This window comes from Canis aureus, chromosome 17 (genome assembly GCF_053574225.1).
Source record: "Canis aureus isolate CA01 chromosome 17, VMU_Caureus_v.1.0, whole genome shotgun sequence".
Classification (NCBI taxonomy): Eukaryota; Metazoa; Chordata; class Mammalia; order Carnivora; family Canidae; genus Canis; species Canis aureus.
This window is the reverse complement of record NC_135627.1, coordinates 15,055,841-15,082,187: the sequence shown is the minus strand read 5'-3', so window position 1 is coordinate 15,082,187 and position 26,347 is coordinate 15,055,841. Positions and strand designations below refer to the sequence as shown.

Sequence of the window (26,347 nt, the reverse complement as noted above, 5' to 3'; positions counted from 1 at the left end):
TGGGTGCAATTGTAAATAGGATAGCTTTCTTTTTTAAAATTTATTATTATTATTATTAGTATTAGTATTATTATTTTTAGGATAGCTTCCTTTTCTATTTTTTTATAAATTTATTTTTTATTGGTGTTCAATTTGCCAACATATAGAATAACACCCAGTGCTCATCCTGTCAAGTGCCCACCTCAGTGCCCGTCACCCAGTCACCTCCACCCCCACCCACCTCCCCTTCCACCACCCCTAGTTCGTTTCCCAGAGTTAGGAGTCTTTCATGTTCTGTCTCCCTTTCTGATATTTCCCACTCATTTTTTCTCCTTTCCCCTTTATTCCCTTTCACTATTTTTTATATTCCCCAAATGAATGAGAACATACAATGTTTGTCCTTCTCCGATTGACTTACTTCACTCAGCATAATACCCTCCAGATCCATCCACGTCGAAGCAAATGGTGGGTATTTGTCGTTTCTAATGGCTGAGTAATATTCCATTGTATACATAGACCACAGCTTCTTTATCCATTCATCTGTCAATGGACACCAAGGCTCCTTCCACAGTTTGGCTATTGTGGACATTGCTGCTATAAACATCGGGGTGCAGGTGTCCCGGTGTTTCATTGTGTCTGTATCTTTGGGGTAAATCCTCAGCAGTGCAATTGCTGGGTCGTAGGGTAGATCTATTTTTAACTCTTTGAGGAACCTCCACACAGTTTTCCAGAGTGGCTGCACCAGTTCACATTCCCACCAACAGTGCAGGAGGGTTTCCCTTTCTCCACATCCTCTCCAACATTTGTGGTTTCCTGGTTTCTTAATTTTAGGATAGCTTCCTTAATTTTTCTTCCTGCTCTTTCATCACTGATGTATAGAAATGCAACAGATTTCTGTAGATTGATTTTGTATCCTGTGACTTCACTGAATTTGTTGATCAGTTCTAGCAGTCTTTTGGTGGAGTCTTTTGGGTTTTCTGTGTATAGTATCATGTCATCTGCAAATAGTGAAAGCTTTACTTCTTCCTTACCAATTTGAATGCCTCTTATTTCTTTTTGTTGTCTGCTGTAGCTAGCACTCCAGTACTATGTTAATGGAAGTGGTGAGAGTGGACATCCTTGTCTTGTCCCTCACTGTAGAGAAAGGCTAGGAAGAAAAGGGAATAGTACCTTTTAAAGGCATGAAATAAATTTGGTTGTAATTTAATACGAATATAGCAGTCTGTGCTATGAATGACTCAATATAGTTGCTCTAGTTTTCTTTGAATCACATGTAATACTGGATCATATAACATGATTCATCAAATATAAGGAGCCATCAGTTGTAACACATTATTGCCTTATGTACTCTTAAAAGAATAAATGCTGTTGGTTAAATAATACCTTCTTATTAACAATATTTTTACTTTGTGTTTATAGTCATTTGAGACTTAGATATCACACTGCTCTATTCATTGCTTTGTGCATACAGCAGCTTTTTGAAGACTTTATTTTACTTATTAAAAATTTAATTTATTTATTCATGAGAGACTAAAAGAGGCAAAGGCATAGGCAGAGGGAGAAGCAGGTTCCCTGCAGGGAGCCCCGTGTGAGACTTGATCCCAGGACCCCTGGATCACGGATCACGACCTGAGCCAAAGGCAGATGCTCAATCACTGAGCCACCCAGGTGCCTGTTTTTTGAAGACTTTACATGGCTGTTAAACTTATTTTGTATGGTACCAACAATGTTAATAACTGGACTAAAGTGTGCTAGACCATTTTATGCATATGCAGTCACCTTGATGGGCTCATTTGATAAGACTCCATCAATTTTAAGATTCATCGCACTTTGAGGGAAATTGAAGTATGCTTTATCACTGCTCAGATGTGAGGCAGAAGGGGAAAAGATACCACCAGTAAAATGGAGACAGACACCTAATTGCATAAAGGAAAGAAGAATCTAGCATGATGCTAGGCTTGTCCTAAATAATAAGAGGAACTATTGTTTGAACAGGATGGGATGGTGAAGGTGATGGTGGCAGTGGGATGGAAATGAGATGTGAAATTCTTGTTAGCTTTGTTATTGAGATGCCGCTAAGATGTGTTGGAGGGACACCTGGGTGGCTCAGTGGTTGAGCATTTGCCTTTTGGCTCAGGTCATGATCCCAGGATTCTAGTTTTGAGGCTCCCTATAGGGAGCCTGTTTCTCCCTCTGCCTATGTCTCTGCCTCTCTCTCTGTGTCTCTCATAAATAAATAAATCTTAAAAAAAAAAAAAAAAAGATGTGTTGGTGATGTCAGGTAGGCAATTGCATGTTTGACGTCGGTTACACATAAGAGGGAACAATTAAGAATGTAGACTCTGGAAATGACTTTAAGCCACAGATTTCTCTTTAGGTTTTTTTGGTTTGGCTTAGAAGTGTCTAAAATAGGGCAGCCCGGGTGGCTCCGTGGTTTGGCGCTGCCTTCAGGCCAGGGCCTGATCCTGGAGACCCGGGATCGAGTCCCACATCGGGCTCCCTGCATGGAGCCTGCTTCTCCCTCTGCCTGTGTCTCTGCCTCTCTCTGTATCTCTCATGAATAAATAAATAAAATCTTAAAAAAAATAAAATAAAATATAGAAAACTCTTAGTAAAAGTTTTTTGCTGTCATGATTGATCTTCATTATCACCATCATCCAAAGCAAGACTTCTGGCAAGTTATATAATCATTTGATTATCTAAAATTGGAGACAATACAACCTAGGTCATGGGTAACAGTATTAAATAAAAAAGAAAAATAGGCATGTAGTGTAGGCAGTAAGACATCCATCCTGTTTTTCAGCAGTTTACACTTTAGTTGGAGGAAATAAGCCCTAAATATGTGAAAAGTTAATAGCGCAGAGATATTTATAAGAAGTGATATATAAATTGGTCTAGATTACAAGGTGAGATTGAGAATGACACATGAGTAGAAGTTGGGAGACCTACCTCACTTTCTTCCTGATTAACTGTGTGATGTTCCGCAAGTTCCCATTTGTGAGACTCAGTATTTTCATTTACAAAGTGACAGTTGATTGGGCAAGTTGATTTGTTAGATTACTTCCTTGTTAAGAGTTTAAGTGATTTAAACATTTAGAGAGAAGCGATTACTAGATTACTACCTTCGTGTGCAACAGTTAGGGAAGCTTGGAGGAGATGGGATTTGAAAAGGGTGTTGTTTTGATTTAAAACTGAGGGAACAAGAGAATTTTGGAATCTTAAGGATGTATTTTTTGTGTTTTATAATTGTAAGAAATTAGCTAGAGACTTATATTTTCATGTTTCATTTCTGGTAGGTTTTATGAATTTAACAAATATTTGAATTTATACTCTGCGAGGTTCAGAGTAAATGTCAGTGTAAAATGACATTCTTGCTCATTTTTCTTGTGCTGAGTCCCTTTAGGGCAGCAATTCTTAGGATTGGTCTCAGGATCCCACTATACAGTTAAATATTGAGGACTCCAAAGAGCTTTTGTTTATCAGTATGTACAGTATTAGAAGTTAATTTTAGAACTTAAAAAAATATTTACTAATTTAAAAGTGACAAACCCATTATATGTTAATATAGATTTTTTTTGCATGCAAACTAACTATATTTTCAAAAACAAGAGAAGATTTAATATGTGGTATTTTTTACATTTTTGCAAATCTCTTTAATAGCTGGCTTACTTGAAGACAGGTTCCCAAATCTGATCTATATTTTGGTTGAAGTATTATTGAAAAAAAATGTGGCTTATACACTTAAGCAGTTTGGAAAGGAAGAATGTTTTAATAGTCTTTTTATATGGTTGTGGATGTTTTTGATGTACATCAAACTCCAGTAGTTATTGGTTAGTTGCAGTGTGGACTTTGGAATCTTAAGAGTGAACTTTTAGTACTCCATCCTAATGAAATCCATTGGTTTTATCTTGCCCTTTGAATCAGTTGTCTTTTATCCATATATACATGGTCCCCACAGACCTCTGGAAAGGATATTGGGGGTTCCCAAGAGTCCCTGGATCACACTCTAATTGCTGCTATAGGTTTATACCTAAGAGGATAATTGATGCCTGGGTGGCTCAGAGGTTGAGTGTCTGCCTTTAGTTCAGAGTGTGATCCCGGGGTCGTGGAATCGAGTCCCACATCACGCTCCCTTCAGGGACCTGCTTCTCCTTACTCCTATGTCTCTGCTTCTCTCTGTGTCTTTCATGAATAAATAAATAAAATCTTAAAAAAAAAAAAAAGATAGAGTTATGGGCATTTTTAACCTGGTCACACACACAGTTTGGCACTGTTCTGTTAAGTGGTTATCCGAATGTATATTCCCTCCAGGAGTGTAGGAGGTTCCATCTGCCCCATATCTTCAACAACACTTGGTATGAACAGCATAGTTTTTGCTGGTTGGTTGGTATAAGAATTACAACTTGACCTCTTGTGTCTATTTCTATTAGATTCTGTTTATCCAACTGTTTCGTTTCTGTCAGTCCACCTTCTGTTCCTTCCCTCCTACAGGTGATTTAGATTTTTCTTCCTTATTCTGTTCTTTCTTTCTTTCTTTCTTTCTTTCTTTCTTTCTTTTTATTTATTTATTTGAGAGAGGGGAGAGTGTCTGTGTGAGTGTGCACAAGCAGGGGCAGAGGAAGAGGGAGAAACAGATTCCCCACTGAGTAGGGAGCCTGACGTGGGGCTTGATCCCAGGACCCTGCGATCATGACCTGAGCAGAAGGCAGGTGCCTAATTGATTGAGCCCCCCAGGTGCCCCTATTCTGTTTCTCCTATACTTTATACATACTATGTCTTTTTCTCTTAGTTGTTACTTCAGGAATTTCAAAATGCGTGCTTATTAATAAGATATATAGGTAATCACTACCTTTAGCTTCCTCTAGAAAGTTACAGGGATCTTAGAACACTTTAATTCAATCACCCACCCCTTGACTTGGATATAATTGTTTTTCAAAAATTGGATCTTTTTATTGACATGCAAATCAGTTGGTATTATTTTTGTATAGTTCTCTTAACAAAGACTGCAGAAAGAATTTGTGAAGGCAAATTCTAGAGGTTACTGGGGGATATTGCAGTATACCTCAAATATTACATATTTTTCTATGTTATCAATTAGTATCAAATGAAAAATGTAAATTTGTACTACTTACCTCTTAAAACCATAATTAAATTTAATAGGGTTGGAAGGATTAATTTCTTGAGCAACAAGCAGTTTGGTGAACGTATTTTATGCCAAAATCTAATTTTATTTTGACCTCCAGTCAAATTAAGTTTTTATTCTGGGATTTTTTTTTTTAAGATTTTATTTATTTATTTGAGTGGGGGTCGTGCATGGGGCAGGGAGGAACAGAGGGAGAGGGACAAGTGGACTCTCCACCCAGCACAGAGCCCAAGGCAGGGTTTGATCTCATGACCTTGAGATCAGGACCTGAGCCAAAACCATTAGAGTTGGTCGCTTAACTGACTGGAGCCACCAGGGTACCATTCTGGGACTTTAATTGTGCTAATTTTGTAGAGGGCACCCAGTTTAAATTGGCTGATATATGCAATGCAATAGGAAATAAATTGAATGGCTGCTTAAAGTGTTGCATTCTGTCCTCATTTTGAATATATATACTATAGAAAGTTCAAAAAAGGAACTTGGAATTTTTATTAGCATTTTTTGGAGTACTTGCTGTGTGTCGTATGAAGTATCTTTTTAATTTCTCAGTGACTGCTCCTCAGGGTGTTAGCATTATTGATGTAGGAACTGTTGGGGTTTGGAGCTGACAGCCAAGAAAGAATTCTTCAGACATCTTTGGTACAAAAAAGGTGGTTTTATTAAAGCATGTGGACAGGACCTGTGGGCAGAAAGAGCTGCACTGGGGTTGTGACTGGTGACTGATTATATACTTTCAAGTTGGGAGAGGGTTAGGGATAGCACAGAGCTCCAATGTATTTTGGAAACAAGGTTTCCAGGACCTTAAGGGGGCTAGCTATTGTTAGGAAAAGGTCATATGTTGCTGTCTAATAAAATCTAGTCATGAGGCCCCTCAGAGGTATATAAGTGGGCTGTATGCTTGGAGGATGATTGCTAACATGAATCTTGGCAGGGTGGGGGTTGGGGAGGGGGGCAGATAGAGATAAAGGAAGTTTCCAAAGAAATTTGTATACATCAAAGTAGACTTATAGGATCCTGGGGGGGTCAGGGTAATGCTAAGCTAAGATTGCCTTTGCCCTTAGCAAAGTATTAACATCAAGGCAGCTGAATTCCTAGAGGAAGGTCACTCTCCCTGTTTCAAGGACTTGTCAATGGGCTATAAGTAGTAGTAAGGAAATTTAATTTTTTCTTTTGCTTTGTTTCCCACATCATTCCGCCCTGAACAATTTTGACTCCTTAAATCTTTAAGATTGCTGAGGGTGGAAGGTCTTATCTTCTGTAACTTCTTCCTGTCAAATAAGGCTATAGAGATGTCCTACCTATGGATCAACATCAGTCAGTTTGGGGCATATATATACAGGAGTTAGGAAAGGCAGAGGCAGCTGAATCCAAGGGAGACCACATGTGTGAGTCTTCCGGAGTGGAAAGGAACATCTGTCAGCTTGAAGTTATGGCAGTGAAGGCATTTGGGCACTCAGTGGAGAGAAATGGGAGGAGACAGCAAAACATGAATGACAAAAAAGCAAAGAAGCCCAAATAACAGCAATCCTTTGATAGTTGGCAAAAATCCTTCTCTAGTTCAGGAGTTTAACCAATCATTAAAGGAAAGAGAGGGATCATTTAAAGTGCCAATTTAAGTATTCCCATCAGTTAGAAACCCAGAAATATTTTTGTGGAAATCTGGAATGTATACATAACATTCTGTTTTTATGATGGCACAAAATGTTCCTTGTGCTGCAGCAGTTAAAACATCTAATTCTATTCTATTTTGTAAAACTGCTTTTTTATGTTACTTAAGTATTTAAGAGAAGAATGCTATTTTGAGTCATTTAGGGCTTGACCATGTACTTACTAAGAGCTTCCATTTGCCAAACATCTTCCAGTCCCAAAGAGGGAACAGAGATGGATGGTAGGTGGTCATGCTAAGGAAACACAGAACATTCTATCATTGTTTTAAATTCGGAAGGTTGGCTGGGTTGGCAATGGTTTTAATAATGATTTTTTGCATCCAGGCAAAACCAGAGTATAACAGCCTATGAAGCCTAGGGGAAGCTATGGACACAAGTTAGAGCTACATGGCCATTAGGTCCCATTGGAGCCAGGCATCCTTGAATTGCAGTCAGAATATCAAGGACTATTCGGTTTTGGAGGGCTGCCTTTCCAGAAGATTGTGGATGGCAGGTTTAATGTAAATAGTAGTTAATTGTTAAGGACAATTAACAGTTGTCCTTAATAGCTATTTAATTAATAGCTATTTGCTGAGCTATTTGTGCAACAAAAGTTGTCACTTTGTAGGGACTGAAGGATTCCAAATCTAGGGACAATTTCTCTTAGCAAAGTTTTTGTCACCTCAGTGGTCTTTTTACCCAAATGAGAAGCCTGGCATAAACCTTGTATTACCTTCCATTGGTTATTTTTGGGTATAAAGATTGTCCCTTCATTATTAATAAGCCAGTCCTATGCTTTTTTTTTTTTTTTTCTTAATATCCTTGTTCCTGGGACAAATAGGACTAAAGAATAAAACCATTGAGAAGCTCTCTCTGTTTAAGGTCCAGCCTTAATAATATCCTAGTTATAAGGAATCACTGGCAAGTGGAAGAAGACTGGTCTCAGGAGATAAGGGCATCCTTAGAAAGTTTTAAAGCACATGCTTAAGGATTTCAGCTCATCAAAGACCTGATAAAGAAAAACCTATAAACTTTTCTGGGCAGGAAAGAGAGGAGAAAGAGGTGCATCATCCAGTCCAATCACAGGGAAAGTGGGACCATCCATTATCTCTATCTACAGGTCCATAGTTAACTCTATGGAGTAAGGAAAGCTTTGACTTTTACGGAATGATTTTGTCATCCCAGCCACACGGAACTGGTTAAGGTGATAGTTGAGTTATACAATTGCTGAGGTATTCATCCCATTTTCCAGCTATTTAAATAAATAATCATATGTGCATGCTTATTTAATATCCCCACAGAATAAGAAACATGAAGATTGTCTATACATGAGCTATTGTGACAGTTTCTCTGAAGTTTACCTCAAGTTGTCTAGCTAAGGCAAACAACATTCAAAGACAATCAGAACTAGAGTTTCCCATCTTCAAAGGTGGGTTATTGAAATATATTTTTTCCTCTGTGAAATCACCGTTATTTCCAGAGATTGCCAAATTAAAACTAAAACTAATTTATTTGTAAAACAAGTGCAATTTAAACAAACTTGGCCTTAATTACTTACATAGGCTCCGTAAGAATAGTGATTGGCTGTATAAATCTTTTAAAATTTGCTTTGCTGGAACTTCTCATAAGGAATCTAAATTGAACTTTTAGTAGCCTCTTAAGGCCAGAAGCTGAACCAAATAGTTGCCATCAGACATGCCTGCAATACCTGTAGATTTGGGCGAATTCCTCTTCACAAGATCCCCAAAGTATTCTGAGGTTCCTGTACCTGCCAGGTAGTGACATTCTTTCCTCACCTGATAAGGCTGCTGGAAACTCTGTAAGTAGGTAGGGTAGGGTAGGTAATTAATAAGGTAGGGTAGGAATTAAGGGTAGGTAAGTAAGTAGGCCAACATTTCCAAGGGGCTCTGTGGCTCCATATTTCATTAAGACAACCTCAAAGCTGTCTGGTCATAATCTGAGTCTATGCATGTCTCTCTCAAATATGACATTCTAGTCAAAGCCTTAAAATAGCCAATGTTTCCAATGACGTCCTGTTACAAGAACAGATTCTTACTGAATTGATGGAAATAACTATGATTGCTATGAAAGAAAGAATACTCACTGAGACTTTTTTGAATAGAGAGAAAAGTTAAATGCTTCAGTTTGTTCACAACTGAATACTTTAACACATTTTTTTAATTCATAAGAGAAAGTTTCCTTAATCTAGAAGGGCAAACATTAGAGAGCCAGCAATGTTTCAAATAAGAGTCACAATAATATAACCATTTTCCTCAGTTCATTTAGTTTCATGTTACTAATTCTTATTCAATTCGAATGCAGCTTTTTAGTTAGTTCTGGAAATTCTTACCATTTCAGTTTTAATCTTAAAGATTGCAGATACCTATATTTGGCCTAAAAGACCTTTTTATGAATCTCCTTGAAGATGAAACTCATTTTGTAAGAGTATCAGAACAAATAAATGACAAAAACTCAGCAATGGACATTGTTAATTATTTGATATGAAAGTTCATTATGATGCAGTTGACAAGGAAATTCAGTTATTTCTGTGACACAGGACACTTCAGTAATAAGAATATTGAGTGATGACTTCATCCCAGAAAGTAGCATACCAAATAAACAAGCCTAATTAATCAGAGACTCTTTATGATTTAAATCTTGGAGAAATTTGTTAAAACCTTAGAAAGTTTTAAAGCACATGCTTAAGGATTTCAGCTCATCAAAGACCTGATAAAGAAAAACCTATAAACTTTTCTGGGCAGGAAAGAGAGGAGAAAACAACTTTGTTTACATTTTCTTATCAAGAGCAGACCAATAGTCCAAGAAAACTTTGTCTTTTTAACAGAAACCTCTTCTGCCTCCTCTTCCCTGTTTCTGCACCACCTTGGGTGTGGCCTGCCTAACTGGTTCCCATACCATCCTCGGTGCCTCTGGCACCACTGGCTCCTCCTCTTCCCCTCATTGTCAGGAGTGAAGAGTATCCCCCTCAGACTTAACATGGCCTACTTCAGATTTCCTCATGGCTTTAGAGTTATCAGCATAAAATACAAAACTTTCATTCTACCAGGGATTACTGAAGGTCAAATAAGCTTGGTTATCTCAGAATTTCTTAGCAAAAAAGATGACTTTTAATCCCAGTTGTTTCCAGTGGGTTCAAAGGCATTCCAAGGGAGAGTCTCTGGGACTGAAGAAGAGAGGGGGTCCATTACCAGAAAAATCTCCCGCGACTCCCAGGTGGCATCCCACAGGATATGTCAGAGATTCCTGGTATCAAAGTGACCCAGCGTGTCCCTCTCACAAAATTGCTGTGATACCTGCTCTGCTGTTAAAGGCCCTAGAAGAGGAAAGCTAGGGTTCCCCCACTTCTCCATCTTATTCTAGACTGCAAAATGGGTAGCAATGTATGCACCAAGATGCTGTGTGTCTTGCCTTGAGGGCTGTGCCTTACCTTTAAGAGCCTGGCATTTGTTCTTTCTTTCTTTCTTTCTTTCTTTCTTTCTTTCTTTCTTTCTTTCTTTCTTTCTTTCATTTATTTATTAATTAATTATAGTCACAGAGAGAGAGAGAGAGGCGCAGAGACATAGGCAGAGGAAGAAGCAGGCTCCATGCGCCGGGAGCCTGATGTGGGATTCGATCCCGGGTCTCCAGGATCGCGCCCTGGGCCAAAGGCAGGCGCCAAACCGCTGCGCCACCCAGGGATCCCTGGCATTTGTTTTTTCTAAAGATTTTATTTATTTATTTGACAGAAAGAGAGGGAGCTAGGAAGTATAAGTAGGAGGAGCAGCACAGGGAGAGGGAGAAGCAGGCTTCTGATGTGGGGCTTGATCCTAGGACCCTGTGATCATGACCTGAGCTGAAGGCAAACGCTTAACTGACTGAGCCAACTAGGTGCTCTGAACCCTCCATTTTTAACCCATGGAGAATAATAGAAAAGTTTTACAAGGGGAAATTGCCTAATGTAATTTAAGTAGTTAGTAGAGGACATTGACAGAAAAGAGTAAAGCTAGAAATCCATCATGGTTTAAATGACATTACAACATATGTAGTCTTTTACAGCCAATTTCTCTAGGAAATGATCCCTGGTTGGGCTTTAATTCAACTGGATACTGGTTTCAGCCAGCTCCTAGTGGCTATGGAGGTCCCAGTAGAGATCTTGCAGCAAGAAGCGGCTAGACCAGAGATGTGAAGGGCATCACATTAGACCAGTGAGGAGGAAACCTCAGATAGGACTCTTTTTTTGTTTGTTTTAAAGATTTATTTATTTGAGAGAGAGAGAGAACTCGGCAGGGAAGGGCAGAGGCAGAGGGAGAAGAGAATTTCAAGCAGACCCCACGCTGAGTATGGAGCCTAGGGTGGGGCTCGATCTCAGGACCTAGAGATCAGGACTTGAGCTGAAATCAGGAATCAGTTACTCAACCAGTTGACCCATCTAGGTACCCTTCCCCCCCAACATGGGAGTCTTAAGATTGACAGCTGTGCTAGTCACTTAGGTGGCTGTCCTGTGTCTAAGACAGCTTTGTATAAGGACAGGAATGAAGAGAGAGCATCGAGTTTCTGGGTCTTACTACCATTCTGGCCAGGGTACTAGCTTCCAGCCAAAAGGCAAGCTTTTTCCTCCCTGTCAAGTAACCATGGGCTAAAGGGTTGCACCCTGAGCAATCAACATGAAAGTGTTCCAGTAAGACCATACTCCTTGAAAAGCCCCTGAAATGAAAATAAACAAAGAGAAAGTATTCATCAAGTTTGCACTGAGGCTGAGTCCAATAAGAAGAGTGAGCCCCACATTGGGCACCAAATGATGTAGGAAATGTTGGCATTAGCAGCTGACAGCCAAGAAAGAATTCTTCAGACATCTTTGGTGCAAAAAAGTGGTTTTATTAAAGCATGGGCACAGGACCGTGGGCAGAAAGAGCTGCACTGGGGTTGTGATAGGTGACTGATTATATACTTTGAGGTTGGGAGAAGAGGGATAACACAGACCTCCAGGGTACCTCGAGGAGCTTGCCATTGTTAGGAAAAGGTCATTTTTTACTGTCTAATAAAATCTTAGTCATGAAGCCCTTCAGAGGATATCAGTGGGTTGTATGCTTGGGGAATGATTGCTAACATGTGTCTTGGCAGGGAGAGTGATGTGGGTAGAGGTAAAGGAAGTTTCCAAAGGAATTTTTATATATATGTTAAAGTAGGCTTACAGTAAGTAATCAGGCTAAGATTGCCTTTTGCCCTTAGCAAAGTATTAACATTGAGGCAGCTGAATTCTAGAGGTCACTTTCTCTGTTTCATGGACTTTTTCTTTTGCCTTTGTTTTCCACATCATTATTATTCCCCTTTTTTTAGTGAAGAAAATGCAAATAATATACAGATAGTAAGTGATAAAGTCAAGGTTTGGAGTTTTTTCCCTCCTTATTTAGATTTTAGTTTAAAACATTAATAATACAGAGGAAACCTAGGTGGCTCAGTGGTTGAGTATCTGCCTTTGGCTCAGGTCGTGATCCTGGGGCTCTGGGATCAAGTCCTGTTATCAGGCTCCTCTCAGGAAACCCGCTTCTCCCTCTGCCTATGTCTCTGCCTCTCTCTGGGTCTCTCATGAATAGATAAATAACATCTTTAAAAAAATAAAAAGAAAACATTAATCAAAATCTCTTTGGAAATATTCACAACTTGGCTGTTGAAAATGATAAAACTACTATAATAGTTACCTATTGCTACTTAACACATTCCTCAAAGTTAACAGCTTAAAGCAACACACATTTCTCTTAGAGTTCATGGGTTCCAGAATCAGGGCAGGTTTCACCAGGTCCTTTGCCTCAAGGCCTCTCATAGACTACAGTCAAGGTGTCACATAGGCTTGCAGTATTATCTGAAGATCTAGCTGGTGAAAGAACTGCTTCCAAACTCCATTGTTGGCAGGATTTGATTCCTCTTGAGCTATTAGAGGCCTCTGTTTTTTCTGAGTGTTGGCCAGAGGCTTCCCTTGGTTCTTTTTTCTGTGGGCCTCTCCATAAAGCATCTCACAGCATGGCAGCTTGCTTCATCGAAGTGAGCAGGTGAGAAGACAGGAGACTGCCAACAAGAGAGTGAGTGCTAGCCAGATGAAGTCACAGTGTTTTGTACCTAAGGAAGTGATATCCTGTCACCTTTGTCATATTCTGTTTTTTCAAAGGAGTTACCAGCTCCAATCTTATACTGTAGGGGAGGGGATCACTCAAAGGTATGAATTCCAAGAGATGGGGGCCTTTTGGGGCCATCTTAGAAGTCTGCCCACCAGAACTACCGACCCATTGTTTTCACTTGAAGTTCCAGAAAGAGGAGTATATTTGGATTAGAGAGCAGCTCACCCCTTTTAACAAGCCCTTATGCCATAGCTGTTAAGGGTGTATATCCAGAAGCTCACTCATCATAGTACATGGTAAGAAATAAGTAAAATATTATCCTAAGTAGAGGTTTATCTGAGATGGTCAGAAATATGAAACACTAAATAAGAAACGTGAAAAGAGGAGGAAGGGAATGCTGCTAGCAGGGTCCAGTCTCCACATGTAAATATCTTTTTTTTAAATAAATTTATTTTTTATTGGTGTTCAATTTACCAACATACAGAATAACACCCAGTGCTTATCCCGTCAAGTGCCTCCCCCAGTGCCTGTCACCCATTCACCCCACCCCCCGCCCTCCTCGCCTTTCACCACCCCTAGTTCGTTTCCCAGAGTTAGGAGTCTTTATGTTCTGTCTCCCTTTCTGATATTTCCCACACATTTCTTCTCCCTTCCCTTATATTCCCTTTCACTATTATTTATATTCCCCAAATGAATGAGAACATACACTGTTTGTCCTTCTCCGATTGACTTACTTCACTCAGCATAATACCCTCCAGTTCAATCCACGTTGAAGCAAATGGTGGGTATTTGTCGTTTCTAATGGCTGAGTAATATTCCATTGTGTACATAAACCACATCTTCTTTATCCATTCATCTTTCGTTGGACACCGAGGCTCCTTCCACAGTTTGGCTATTGTGGCCATTGCTGCTAGAAACATCGGGGTGCAGTTGTCCCGGCGTTTCACTGCATCTGTATCTTTGGGGTAAATCCCCAACAGTGCAATTGCTGGGTCGTAGGGCAGGTCTATTTTTAACTCTTTGAGGAACCTCCACACAGTTTTCCAGAGTGGCTGCACCAGTTCACATTCCCACCAACAGTGTAAGAGGGTTCCCTTTTCTCCGCATCCCCTCCAACATTTGTTGTTTCCTGCCTTGTTAATTTGCCCCATTCTCACCGGTGTGAGGTGGTATCTCATTGTGGTTTTGATTTGTATTTCCCTGATGGCAAGTGATGCAGAGCATTTTCTCATGTGCGTGTTGGCCGTGTCTATGTCTTCCTCTGTGAGGTTTCTCTTCATGTCTTTTGCCCATTTCATGATTGGATTGTTTGTTTCTTTGGTGTTGAGTTTAATAAGTTCTTTATAGATCTTGGAAACTAGCCCTTTATCTGATGTCATTTGCAAATATCTTCTCCCGTTCTGTAGGTTGTCTTTTAGTTTTGTTGACTGTATCCTTTGCTGTGCAAAAGCTTCTTATCTTGATGAAGTCCCAATAGTTCATTTTGCTTTTGTTTCTTTTGCCTTCGTGGATGTATCTTGCAAGAAGTTACTGTGGCCGAGTTCAAAAAGGGTGTTGCCTGTGTTCTCCTCTAGGATTTTGATGGAATCTTGTCTCACATTTAGATCTTTCATCCATTTTGAGTTTATCTTTGTGTATGGTGCAAGAGAGTGGTCTAGTTTCATTCTTCTGCATGTGGATGTCCAATTTTCCCAGCACCATTAATTGAAGAGACTGTCTTTTTTCCAGTGGATAGTCTTTCCTCCTTTATCGAATATTAGTTGACTATAAAATTGAGGGTCCACTTCTGGGTTCTCTGTTCTGTTCCATTGATCTATGTGTCTGTTTTTGTGCCAGTACCACACTGTCTTGATGACCACAGCTTTGTAGTACAACCTGAAATCTGGCATTGTGATGCCCCCAGATATGGTTTTCTTTTTGAAAATTCCCCCGGCTATTCGGGGTCTTTTCTGATTCCACACAAATCTTAAAATAATTTGTTCTAACTCTCTGAAGACAGTCCATGGTATTTTAATAGGGATTGCATTAAACGTGTATATTGCCCTGGGTAACATTGACATTTTCACGATATTAATTCTGCCAATCCATGAGCATGGAATATTTTTCCATCTCTTTGTGTCTTCCTCAATTTTTTTCAGAAGTGTTCTATAGTTTTTAGGGTATAGATCTTTTACCTCTTTGGTGAGGTTTATTCCTAGGTATCTTATGCTTTTGGGTGCAATTGTAAATGGGATTGACGCCTTAATTTCTCTTTCTTCAGTCTCATTGTTAGTGTATAGAAATGCCACTGATTTCTGGGCACTGATTTTGTATCCTGCCACGCTACCAAATTTCTGTATGAGTTCTAGCAATCTTGGGGTGGAGACTTTTGGGTTTTCTATGTACAGTATCATGTTATCTGCAAAGAGGGAGAGTTTGACTTCTTTGTGAATTTGAAATCCTTTTATTTCTTTTTGTTGCCTGATTGCTGAGGCTAGGACTTCCAGTACTATGTTGAATAGCAGTGGTGAGAGTGGACATCCCTGTCTTGTTCCTGATCTTAGGGGAAAGGCTCCCAGTGCTTCCCCATTGAGAATGATATTTGCTGTGGGCTTTTCGTAGATGGCTTTTAAGACGTTGAAGAATGTTCCCTCTCTCCCTACACTCTGAAGAGTTTGGTCAGGAATGGATGCTGTATTTTGTCAAATGCTTTCTCTGCATCCAATGAGAGGATCATATGGTTCTTGGTTTTTCTTTTGCTGATATGATGAATCACATGGATTGTTTTACGAGTGTTGAACCAGCTTTGTGTCCCGGGGATAAATCCTACTTGGTCATGGTGAATAATTTTCTTAATGTACTGTTGGATCCTATTGGCTAGTATCTTGTTGAGAATTTTTGCATCCATGTTCATCAGGGATATTGGTCTGTAATTCTCCTTTTTGGTGGGGTCTTTGGTTTTGGAATTAAGGTGATGCTGGCCTCGTAGAACGAATTTGGAAGTACTCCATCTCTTTCTATCTTTCCAAACAGCTTTAGGAGAATAGGTATGGTTTCTTCTTTAAACGTTTGATAGAATTCCCCTGGGAAGCCATCTGGCCCTGGACTCTTGTGTCTTGGGAGGTTTTTGATGACTGCTTCAATTTCCTCCCTGGTTATTGGCCTGTTCAGGTTTTCTATTTCTTCCTGTTCCAGTTTTGGTAGTTTGTGGCTTTCCAGGAATGCGTCTATTTCTTCTAGATTGCCTAATTTATTGGCGTATAGCTGTTCATAATATGTTTTTAAAATCGTTTGTATTTCCTTGGTGTTGGTAGTGATCTCTCCTTTCTCATTCATGATTTTATTAATTTGAGTCTTCTCTCTCTTCTTTTTAATAAGGTTGGCTAATGGTTTATCTATCTTATTAATTCTTTCAAAGAACCAACTCCTGGTTCTGTTGATCTGTTCCACAGTTCTTCTGGTCTCGATTTCGTTGAGTTCTGCTCGAATTTTAATTAACTCTCTTCTTCTGCTGGGCGTAGGGTCCATCTGCTGTTTTTTCTCTAGCTTCTTTATGTGTAAGGTTAGCTTTTGTATTTGAGTTCTTTCCAGTTTTTGGATGGATGCTTGTATTGCGATGTATTTCCCCCTTAGGACTGCTTTTGCTGCATCCCAAAGATTTTGAACGGTTTTATCTTCATTCTCATTAGTTTCCATGAATCTTTTTAATTCTTCCTTAACTTCCTGGTTGACCCTTTCATCTTTTAGCAGGATGATCCTTAACCTCCACGTGTTTGAGGTCCGTCCAAACTTGTGATTTAGTTCTAATTTCAAGGCATTATGGTCTGAGAATATGCAGGGGACGATCCCAATCTTTTGGTATCAGTTTAGACCCGATTTGTGACCCAGTATGTGGTCTATTCTGGAGAAAGTTCCATGTGCACTTGAGAAGAATGTGTATTCAGTTGAGTTTGGATGTAAAGTTCTGTAGATATCTGTGAAATCCATCCGGTCCAGTGTATCATTTAAAGCTCTCGTTTCTTTGGAGATGTTGTGCTTAGAAGACCTATCGAGTATAGAAAGAGCTAGATTGAAGTCACCAAGTATAAGTGTATTATTATCTAAGTATTTCTTTGCTTTGGTTATTAATTGATTGATATATTTGGCAGCTCCCACATTCGGGGCATATATATTGAGGATTGTTAAGTCCTCTTGTTGGGTAGATACTTTAAGTATGATCTAGTGTCCCTCTTCATCTCTCACTACAGTCTTTGGGGTAAATTTTAGTTTATCTGATATAAGGATGGCTACCCCTGCTTTCTTTTGAGGACCATTCGAATGGTAAATGGTTCTCCAACCTTTTATTTTCAGGCTGTAGGTGTCCTTCTGTCTAAAATGAGTCTCTTGTGGACAGCAAATAGATGGGTCCTGCTTTTTTATCCAGTCTGAAACCCTGCGCCTTTTGATGGGTCCTTAAGCCCGTTCACGTTCAGAGTTACTATTGAGAGATATGAGTTTAGTGTCACCATGATATCTATTCAGTCCTTGTTTTTGTGGATTGTTCCACTGAACTTCTTCTTAAAGGGGAATTTTAAGAGTCCCCCTTAAAATTTCTTGCAGAGCTGGTTTGGAGGTCACATATTCTTTCAGTTCCTGCCTGTCTTGGAAGCTCTTTATCTCTCCTTCCATTTTGAATGAGAGCCTTGCTGGATAAAGTATTCTTGGTTGCATGTTCTTCTCATTTAGGACCCTGAATATATCCTGCCAGCCCTTTCTGGCCTGCCAGGTCTCTGTGGAGAGGTCTGCTGTTACCCTAATACTCCTCCCCATAAAAGTCAGGGATTTCTTGTCTCTTGCTGCTTTAAGGATCTTCTCTTTATCTTTGGAATTTGCAAGCTTAACTATTAAATGTCGAGGTGTTGAATGGTTTTTATTGATTTTAGGGGGGGATCTCTCTATTTCCTGGATCTGAATGCCTGTTTCCCTTCCCAGATCAGGAAAGTTTTCAGCTATGAATTGTTCAAATACATATTCTGGCCCTCTGTCCCTTTCGGCACCCTCGGGAACCCCAATTAAACGTAGGTTTTTCTTCCTCAGACTGTCATTTATTTCCCTTAATCTATCTTCATGGTCTTTTAATTGTTTGTCTCTTTTTTCCTCAGTTTCCCTCTCTGCCATCAACTTGTCTTCTATGTCACTCACTCGTTCTTCCACCTTGTTAACCCTCGTCGTTAGGACTTCTAGTTTGGATTGCATCTCATTAAATTGATTTTTAATTTCTGCCTGATTAGCTCTAAATTCTGCAGTCATGAAGTCTCTTGAGTCCTTTATGCTTTTTTCTAGAGCCACCAGTAGCTGTATAATAGTGCTTCTGAATTGGCTTTCTGACATTGAATTGTAATCCAGATTTTGTAACCTTGTGGGAGAGAGGACTGTTTCTGATTCTTTCTTTTGAGGTGAGGTTTTCCTTCTAGTCATTTTGCGCAGTGCAGTGGCCAAAAACAAGTTGTACTGGGAAAAGGAGAAAAAGGAGAGAAAGAAGGAAAGAAAAGAGAAAAAGAAAAAAGGAAGAAAAAAAGAAAAAAAGAAAAAGAGAAAGAAAAAGAAAGGGAAAAAAATGGTGGGGGAAGGAAACAAATCAAAAAGGGGGAAAAAAAAACACGGGGGAGTATCTTCTGATTCTGTGTACTTTAAGTCCCTTGACTTCCCCTGGAACTTGTCCATCTAGTTGGTCTTCTGGGGGAGGGGCCTGTTGTGCTGATTTTCAGGTGTTAGCACTTGGGGGAGCTGCTCTGCCCCCTTCCTGGTGCAGGGCTCAGTGGGGGTTGTTCACCCCGTGAGGCCCCTGGAGGAACAACCGCAGTGGCGGGGCCAGCTCTGGAGCCCTGGAGTCAGCTCCCACAGTAACCCCGGAGCTCTCCTCTGCAAGGCCTGGAGGCTCCGGGGCGGGGCCGCTGATCTGCTCAGCTGGGGCAGGAGCGTCCTTGGGGTCCTGGACCCTCCCGGCCTCTGCCTGTCCCGGGGGAGGCCGGATCCTGGGCTGTGTCCCTGCGCCCTGTGCCGGGGTCTGCGCTGTTGGATTCGCGCTCCCGCCCCGCAGCCCCCTCCGCGGAGCCGCCCCCGAGCCCCCCCAGCTGCTCCCGCCCCGCAGCCCCCTCCGCGGAGCCGCCCCCGAGCCCCCCCGAGCTGCTCCCGCCCCGCAGCCCCCCCCGCGGAGCCGCCCCCGAGCCCCCCCGAGCTGCTCCCGCCACGCAGCCCCCTCCGCGGAGCCGCCCCCGAGCCCCCCGAGCTGCTCCCGCCACGCAGCCCCCTCCGCGGAGCCGCCCCCGAGCCCCCCCGAGCTGCTCCCGCCCCGCAGCCCCCCCCGCGGAGCCGCCCCCGAGCCCCCCCGAGCTGCTCCCGCCACGCAGCCCCCTCCGCGGAGCCGCCCCCGAGCTCCCCCGAGCTGCTCCCGCCACGCAGCCCCCTCCGCGGAGCCGCCCCCGAGCCCCCCCGAGCTGCTCCCGCCACGCAGCCCCCTCCGCGGAGCCGCCCCCGAGCCTCCCGAGCTGCTCCCGCCCCGCAGCCCCCTCCGCGGAGCCGCCCCCGAGCCCCCCGAGCTGCTCCGGGTCACGCCGTGCGCGCTGCAGCCCTTAGGGAGCTCGGCGCACTCTCCCGGGGCGCAGATGTCTGTTAGTGTCCCAGGGAGCCTGAGGACATCCCCGCCCTCCTGGAGTCCTGCTCTAACTCCCTGCAAGGCCTTTTCACCGGGAAGATCGGTGAAGCTCCTGCTTCTCCAGGGCGGGGCTTTCCTGTCCTGGGGACACTCGCCCCAGCCTTAGCCCGGCTCCTCGCGGGGCCCCTCCCCCTTGGAGGCCTTTTGTGTCTTTATTTCTTTTCCCCCGTCTTCCTACCTTGATAGAAGCGTGAACTCTTCTCACTGTAGCATTCCAGGTGTTCTCTCTTTAAATCTCAGGCCGAATTCGTAGATTTTCAGGATGATTTGAATATTATCTAGGTAATTGGTGGGGACAGGTGATTTGGGGACCCTACTCTTCCCACATGTAAATATCTTGAGAGGAGTCTCCAACCTGTGGTAAGAGTGAAAATGTTCATCTCACTTAACTCACTTTGAAACTCCTCACTCAGGGTTATAAGTCTGTAGTTTGTTTCTCAGACTCCTTTCTTACTTTCTTGTAAGAACCCCCTCCCTCTCCTCCTAGCTTCCTCTATCCTCGGAGAGGTCCAGAGGACCTGACCTCACTTCCCTTTTCCCATTCCCATTGTCTGAGCACTGAGGGAAGTTGAACCCTCCATCCTCAACTGCAAACTTTAGAGCTTTCCCTGCTCTCACCTTCTAACAAGAAACATCGTGTGGTAGAGATTAGACTCTAGCATTTGAGAAAAAGGAGATGCAAATTCCATTAAGAAGAGGTGATCTCTAATACATTCTTATGTATTCTATTCAAAAAGGAGCTATAATGTACATATAGGAAACAAGTAATCAATTACCTTTACCCAGAGCAAAGTGACATACACATTTATCCTTTTTCCAATGTGGTCTGCCAGAAGTGTTCAAGACCATCCTGAGGATGATAAAAGAATCCTAGATAAGCATGCCATGGCCTTACAGCAACCCCTTTGAGCTGAGTAATTCAGTCATGCAGGGCCGGTCCTCCTCAGAGCAAGCTGAAGTTGTTAATTCCTAGTTACCTGTGAATACTTGGAGTCTTATCCATTCCTTCAGAAGCCAATGGTTAAATAGACAAAACAATACCTAAGGTAACTTAAAAACAAAATGGAGAAATATGGAGCCTCTACTCAGAAATAATATTCTTGACATTTGTTATTTGGAGTGTTCTCTACTACCAGGTAGCTAGTGGGGGTGTTTTTTTTAGCTAAAAGGAGGAGCAGTATGATTAGTCAGTTGAAGGAGAGACATTCTATAAATAATATACCATTGGCTGCAACTCACCCAGAATTGGAACCTATCAGTTACAATTCCTATCTCAGTAAGAATATTAGATTTCAGAAATTATTACACAGAAACTCTAATAACCAGGAAAATAGTCCCCCCTTGCCTAAGTCAGAGCTTTTTTATTTTAATTTTTTAAAAGATTTTATTTATTTATTAGAGATACAGAGAGAGGGAGAAGCAGGCTCCATGCAGGGAGCCCGACGTGGGACTCGATCCCGGGTCTCTAGGATCCCGCCCCGGACCAAAGGTGGTGCTAAACCGCTGAGCCACCCGGGCTGCCCCTAAATCAGAGCTTTTTAATGTGGGCATCCAAGTTCTCTAAGCCATTAAGCTTAAGACTTTTCCATTTGGTGGGAGAAATTGTTAAGAGTCACTGTGGCCAAGGCTGGGCTGGGAGTGGGAATGAACCATAAGCAGACACAAGGGATCCTAAAAGGTTGTTAGAGATGGTCTAAAACTGTGGTAGTAGGTGCATACTTGGTAAATTTGTTAAAAATCAGATATGCACAGTCACATGAATTTTACAGTATGAATTATACCATAATAAAGTTATTTAAAAAGCAAGAAAATGTGTAGACCTCTTAAAACTCCATTATAAATCTTTCAGTATAAGGTATTACTCTCTCATCTTTCCCCATAAATTCTTCGTTTCTCGTTACACCTTAGCTCTTCTGATATCAAATTTTTGTCCTGTAACCTCTAAAAAACATGCCCTCCTTTCAGTTTCCCTGTTTTTCATTATTTTCATAAAATAATTTTATATTTAAAAATACATATTTAGGAAGTAGAGCTAGAAGGCAGAATACATGAAACACACATTACCCTGCCGAGCTGTGTCTAAGGGTGAGGGGAGATTGCGTTCTGCACTCTTCTCTGCCCTTTCACATTCCTGGTAAGGTGTGGGTGACGCAGATCTGTTGCCCCCAGCTTCCAGCTCACTCCTGTGTACTGTACGAGTGGAAGTAAAGATGCCCTCCCACTGGTCAGCCCTGAGGCGCAAGACCTGGGACAAGCCAGTTTGGCCAGCGTCTTCACCCTTTCCCTCAGTGAACGTATGGATTTAAAATGGTCAGAACGAGGTGTGTACTTGTGTGTACTGTGGATATTAGATTTAAGAGATTAAAAAAATTAAAACCCTGCTTAATTTCTCATTCTTATAGCTCAAATCTAACCCAAGTGAAAACGAAGAAAAGGAAGCCCAGTCCCAGATTGTGAAATCAGATGAAATGCAGCGTTTGCGTTCCCAAGCACTTGATGCTTTCGAGAGCTCAGATTATACTGCTGCTATAACCTTCCTTGATAAAATTTTAGAGGTAAGTTTCTTAGACATTGCGGCTGGCAGGCCTGACACATACTGCTTTTTACTCTAAGGCATGTATACACTTTGACATGTTAAGTATTACAAGAAACCTAAATAGGATAAAATCAGATTGGTCTTTGGGCTTTTCGCTCTAAGGTAAAAAGATGGTGTTTATTTAGTACAAAATTTGGAACTGAAGTTTTCGGTAAATGTACCGAATGTGCTGTGGAGTAAGAGTTAAATATTTTTATATATTTCTGGCTTTGCTACTTTTGTTTGCTTTTACATTTTGTGGGGTGGGGAGAGAACTCTAGAGGTTAGTAATGGGGTAAAAGATGAAAGTTGAAGGAAAAGGAAAAATAATGTTTGTGGCAAAGATGGAGTATTTAGAATGAAGAGTTTCTAGAGAAGAAACAGATGAAGAGTTGACAAGATCCGGAGTTCTTGATAGGAAACCTAAGTCTATAGTTTTCTTTCCTCTGTAGGACTTAGTGACAGATGGTTTCAGAAGAAAGTCTACTAAAATATTCAAGTAGAGGCAACTCTAATTCATGTTTATCATTTTCATAGGACTTTGATACATTGTTTCACTTAATCTTGGCAGTAAACTTGTATGTACAGTAGGTGCTTCTTTGATAATTTTGTAGGGGAAATTATGTGATGTACAGTAGAACTAATTTTTTATTATTTTGTTAATGCTTTATTAAGGAAATATAAAGTTATAATATTTACCTTCCAGTAGTTAGACTATCCATTTTGACCTAGCTTATTATACAAGATATTTAATTAATGTACAGTGTTGATTTTGATATTTTAATGTATGTGAAAAGTTGACATGATTTTAGAAAGAACAACTCTAAGAGATAGGTAAAAGATAAGTCCACAGGCTTTGTTGGTGGACTTTGGCTTACATTTTGGAGAATACTAGTATATTTATGAACATTGTTGACTTTTTGATAAAGTAGACATGATAAAGCTTCAGCCTTCCCTCATTGTTTTCCTCTTTTCTTTCTTTTTGTGATATGAGGATTTGAAATTAATCAAAGAGACAATAATTTATAAAAGAATTCTGTTTAGTTATTAGAACAGAAATATTTTGCAGATGTGGAACCTAGATTTTTTTTTTTGAGACTAGAGATTAGAATTGTTAAGTACAAAAATCTGATTATAGAATATTCTTTTCAAAATCAGATATGCTTCACTGGGAACAACCTTTTAATAGTAATGCCATGTATTCTTATTTTTGTCAAAAAATAAATAGTATCATTTTTTAATACTATTTACAGTATGGAAATCACATTAACAGAAGATGGTTTCAGGTTGATAAATATGTGGGATGTAAGTATGAGTGTGCATAGTTTGCTGTTTCTTAAAGTCTAGTTCTCTTGTTTCTTAAGGTTTGTGTTTGGGATGCAGAACTACGGGAACTTCGAGCTGAATGTTTCATAAAAGAAGGGGAACCTAGGAAAGCAATAAGTGACTTAAAAGCTGCATCAAAATTGAAGAATGATAATACTGAGGCTTTTTATAAAATTAGCACACTGTACTATCAACTAGGAGACCACGAACTGTCCCTCAGGTCAGTTCTAGTGACACATGCACATCTCATCAACTTTTTATTGTTGGCAGTATGATATTAATCCCATTTTCTTTTTAATTTTAAATTAAAACTGTGGCTAAGGCTGTTTTTACATTCTTTACCTACTTATATATTTTGTGTTATCCCTAAGTTATTCTGTTTCTATATAGTTTATTTTCATGAGCTATGTTTATTAAATAGGAGAGATACTATATTTGCAGAAGCAAAATGGGGTGTTTAATGTATAATCTACTTAAATCATTTTAATTTGAATTAATACATGTGGACAACAATGACATATGTAAAAGTGTTTGGTAAATTATCAAGTCTGTGTATTTTGTTTAATTGTTACAAAAAATACCTTTTGTGATTTCTGTATTTGGTATGGAGGACTACTCATTGATTTTTTTGACTCGGGGTATTTTCCTCTTTTTAAATACGTGAACAGCGAAGTTCGTGAATGTCTTAAACTTGACCAGGATCATAAAAGGTGTTTTGCACACTATAAACAAGTAAAGAAACTGAATAAACTAATCGAGTCAGCTGAAGAGCTCATCAGAGATGGCAGGTAAGAACATGCTGGTTGCACTGTGCAACCTCCCTTATATGTCTTTTCTGGGCACAAAAGAACAATTGAACTCCTTGCTCTTCTATTCATTAGCCATTGAAGATATAGTATCTTAGATAGCATTGGCCTTGGCAAAATTACTACAAATATACGTTTTTAAAAATAAGGCAAATATAAATTATAGTAACTGCATAGTATTCTTATCAGTGTATATATTTATATTTCACTAAATATTTATTGAGTATCTCCTGTGTCAGGTATTGACAATATAGTAGGGGCACAGAAATGAATATGACATAGTTTTTGGTCTTAAGAAGCTTCTGCAAGAGACTCATTTTAGAAGTAAGGACACCTACAGATTAAAAAATGAAAGGTTGGAGAACCATTTACCATTCAAATAATCCTCAAAAGAAAGCAGGGGTAGGAATCCTCGAATCAGATAAATTAAAGTTTATCCCAAAGACTGTAGTAACAGATGAAGAGGGACACTATATCAAACTTAAAGGATCTATCCAACAAGAGAACCTAACAATCATGAATATTTATGCCCTTAATGTGGGAGCTGCCAAGTATATCAATCAATTAATAACCAAAGTAAAGACATACTTAGATAATAATACACTAATACTGGGAGACTTCAACATGGCACTTTCTGCAAATGACAGATATTCTAAGCACATCTCCAAAGAAACAAGAGTTTTAAATGATACACTGGAACAGATGGATTTCACAGATATTTACAGAACTTTACATCCAAATGCAACTGAATACACATTCTTCTCAAGTTGCATGGAACTTTGTCCAGAATAGACCGCATACTGGGTCACAAATCAGGTCTCAACTGATACCAAAATATTGGGATTGTCCCCTGCATATTTTCAGACCATAATGCTTTGAAACTTGCTCAATCACAAGAAGAAATTTGGAAGAAACTCAAACACGTGGAGGTTAAAGAGCATCCTGATGAAAGGGTCAACCAGGAAATTAGAGAAGAACTGAAAAGATTCATGAAAACTAATGAAGATGAAGATAACAACTATTCAGAATCTTTGGGATACAGCAAAAGCAGTCCTAAAAGGGAAATACATTGCAATACAAGCATCCCTCAAAAAATTGGAAAAAACTCAAAACATAAGCTAACCTCGCACCTAAAGGATCTAGAGAAAGAACAACAAATAAAACCTACACCCAAAAAACAAAACAAAACAAAACAAAACAAAACCAAAAACAAAAACAAAAAACAAACCTACACCCAGCAGAAGAAGAGAGTTAATAAAGATTCGAGCAGAACTCAATGAAATAGAGACCAGAACTGTAGAACAGATCAACAAAACCAGGAGTTGGTTCTTTGAAAGAATTAATAAGATAGATAAATCATTAGCCAGCCTTATTAAAAACAAAAAAAGACTCAAATTAATAAAATCACGAATGGAAAAGGAGAGATCACAACCAATACCAAGGAAATACAAACGATTTTAAAAACATATTATAAGCAGCTGTATGCCAATAAATTAGGCAATCTGGAAAGAAGAAATGGACACATTTCTGAAAAACCACAAACTACCAAAACTGGAACAGGAAGAAGTAGAAAACCTGAACAGGCCAATAACCAGGGAGGAAATTGAAGCAGTCATCAAAAACCTCCCAAGACACAAAAGTCCAGGGCCAAATGGCTTCCCAGGGGAATTCTATCAAACGTTTAAAGAAGAAACAACCTATTCTACTAAAGCTGTTCTGAAAGATAGAAAGGGACGGAAGACTTCCAAACTCATTTTATGAGGCCAGCATCACCTTAATTCCAAAACCAAAGACCCCACCAAAAAGGAGAATTATAGACCAATATCCCTGATGAACAGGGATGCAATAATTCTCAACAAAATACTAGCCAAGAGGATCCAACAGTACGTTAGGAATATTATTCACCATGACCAAGTGAGATTTATACCTGGGATGCAAGGCTGGTTCAACACTCGTAAAGCAATCAACGCGATAGATCATATCAACAAAAGAAAAAACAAGAACCATATGATCCTCTCAATAGATGCAGAGAAAGCATTTGACAAAATACAGCATCCATTCCTGATCAAAACTCTTCAGAATGTAG

At 40.2% G+C, this 26,347-nt stretch overlaps 1 protein-coding gene across 2 annotated transcripts in view; it reads left to right on the top strand.

The window, feature by feature from the left end:
* The window catches only part of DNAJC3 (DnaJ heat shock protein family (Hsp40) member C3), a 91,738-nt gene that overhangs the window by 38,286 nt on the left and 27,105 nt on the right, over window positions 1-26,347 (top strand). For both annotated transcript variants that reach the window (XM_077855169.1, XM_077855170.1), the window contains exons 5-7: window positions 21,957-22,109; window positions 23,494-23,675; window positions 24,124-24,243. In XM_077855169.1, the coding sequence (XP_077711295.1) occupies window positions 21,957-22,109; window positions 23,494-23,675; window positions 24,124-24,243 (455 nt within the window). The remainder of the gene's footprint in view (window positions 1-21,956; window positions 22,110-23,493; window positions 23,676-24,123; window positions 24,244-26,347) is intronic.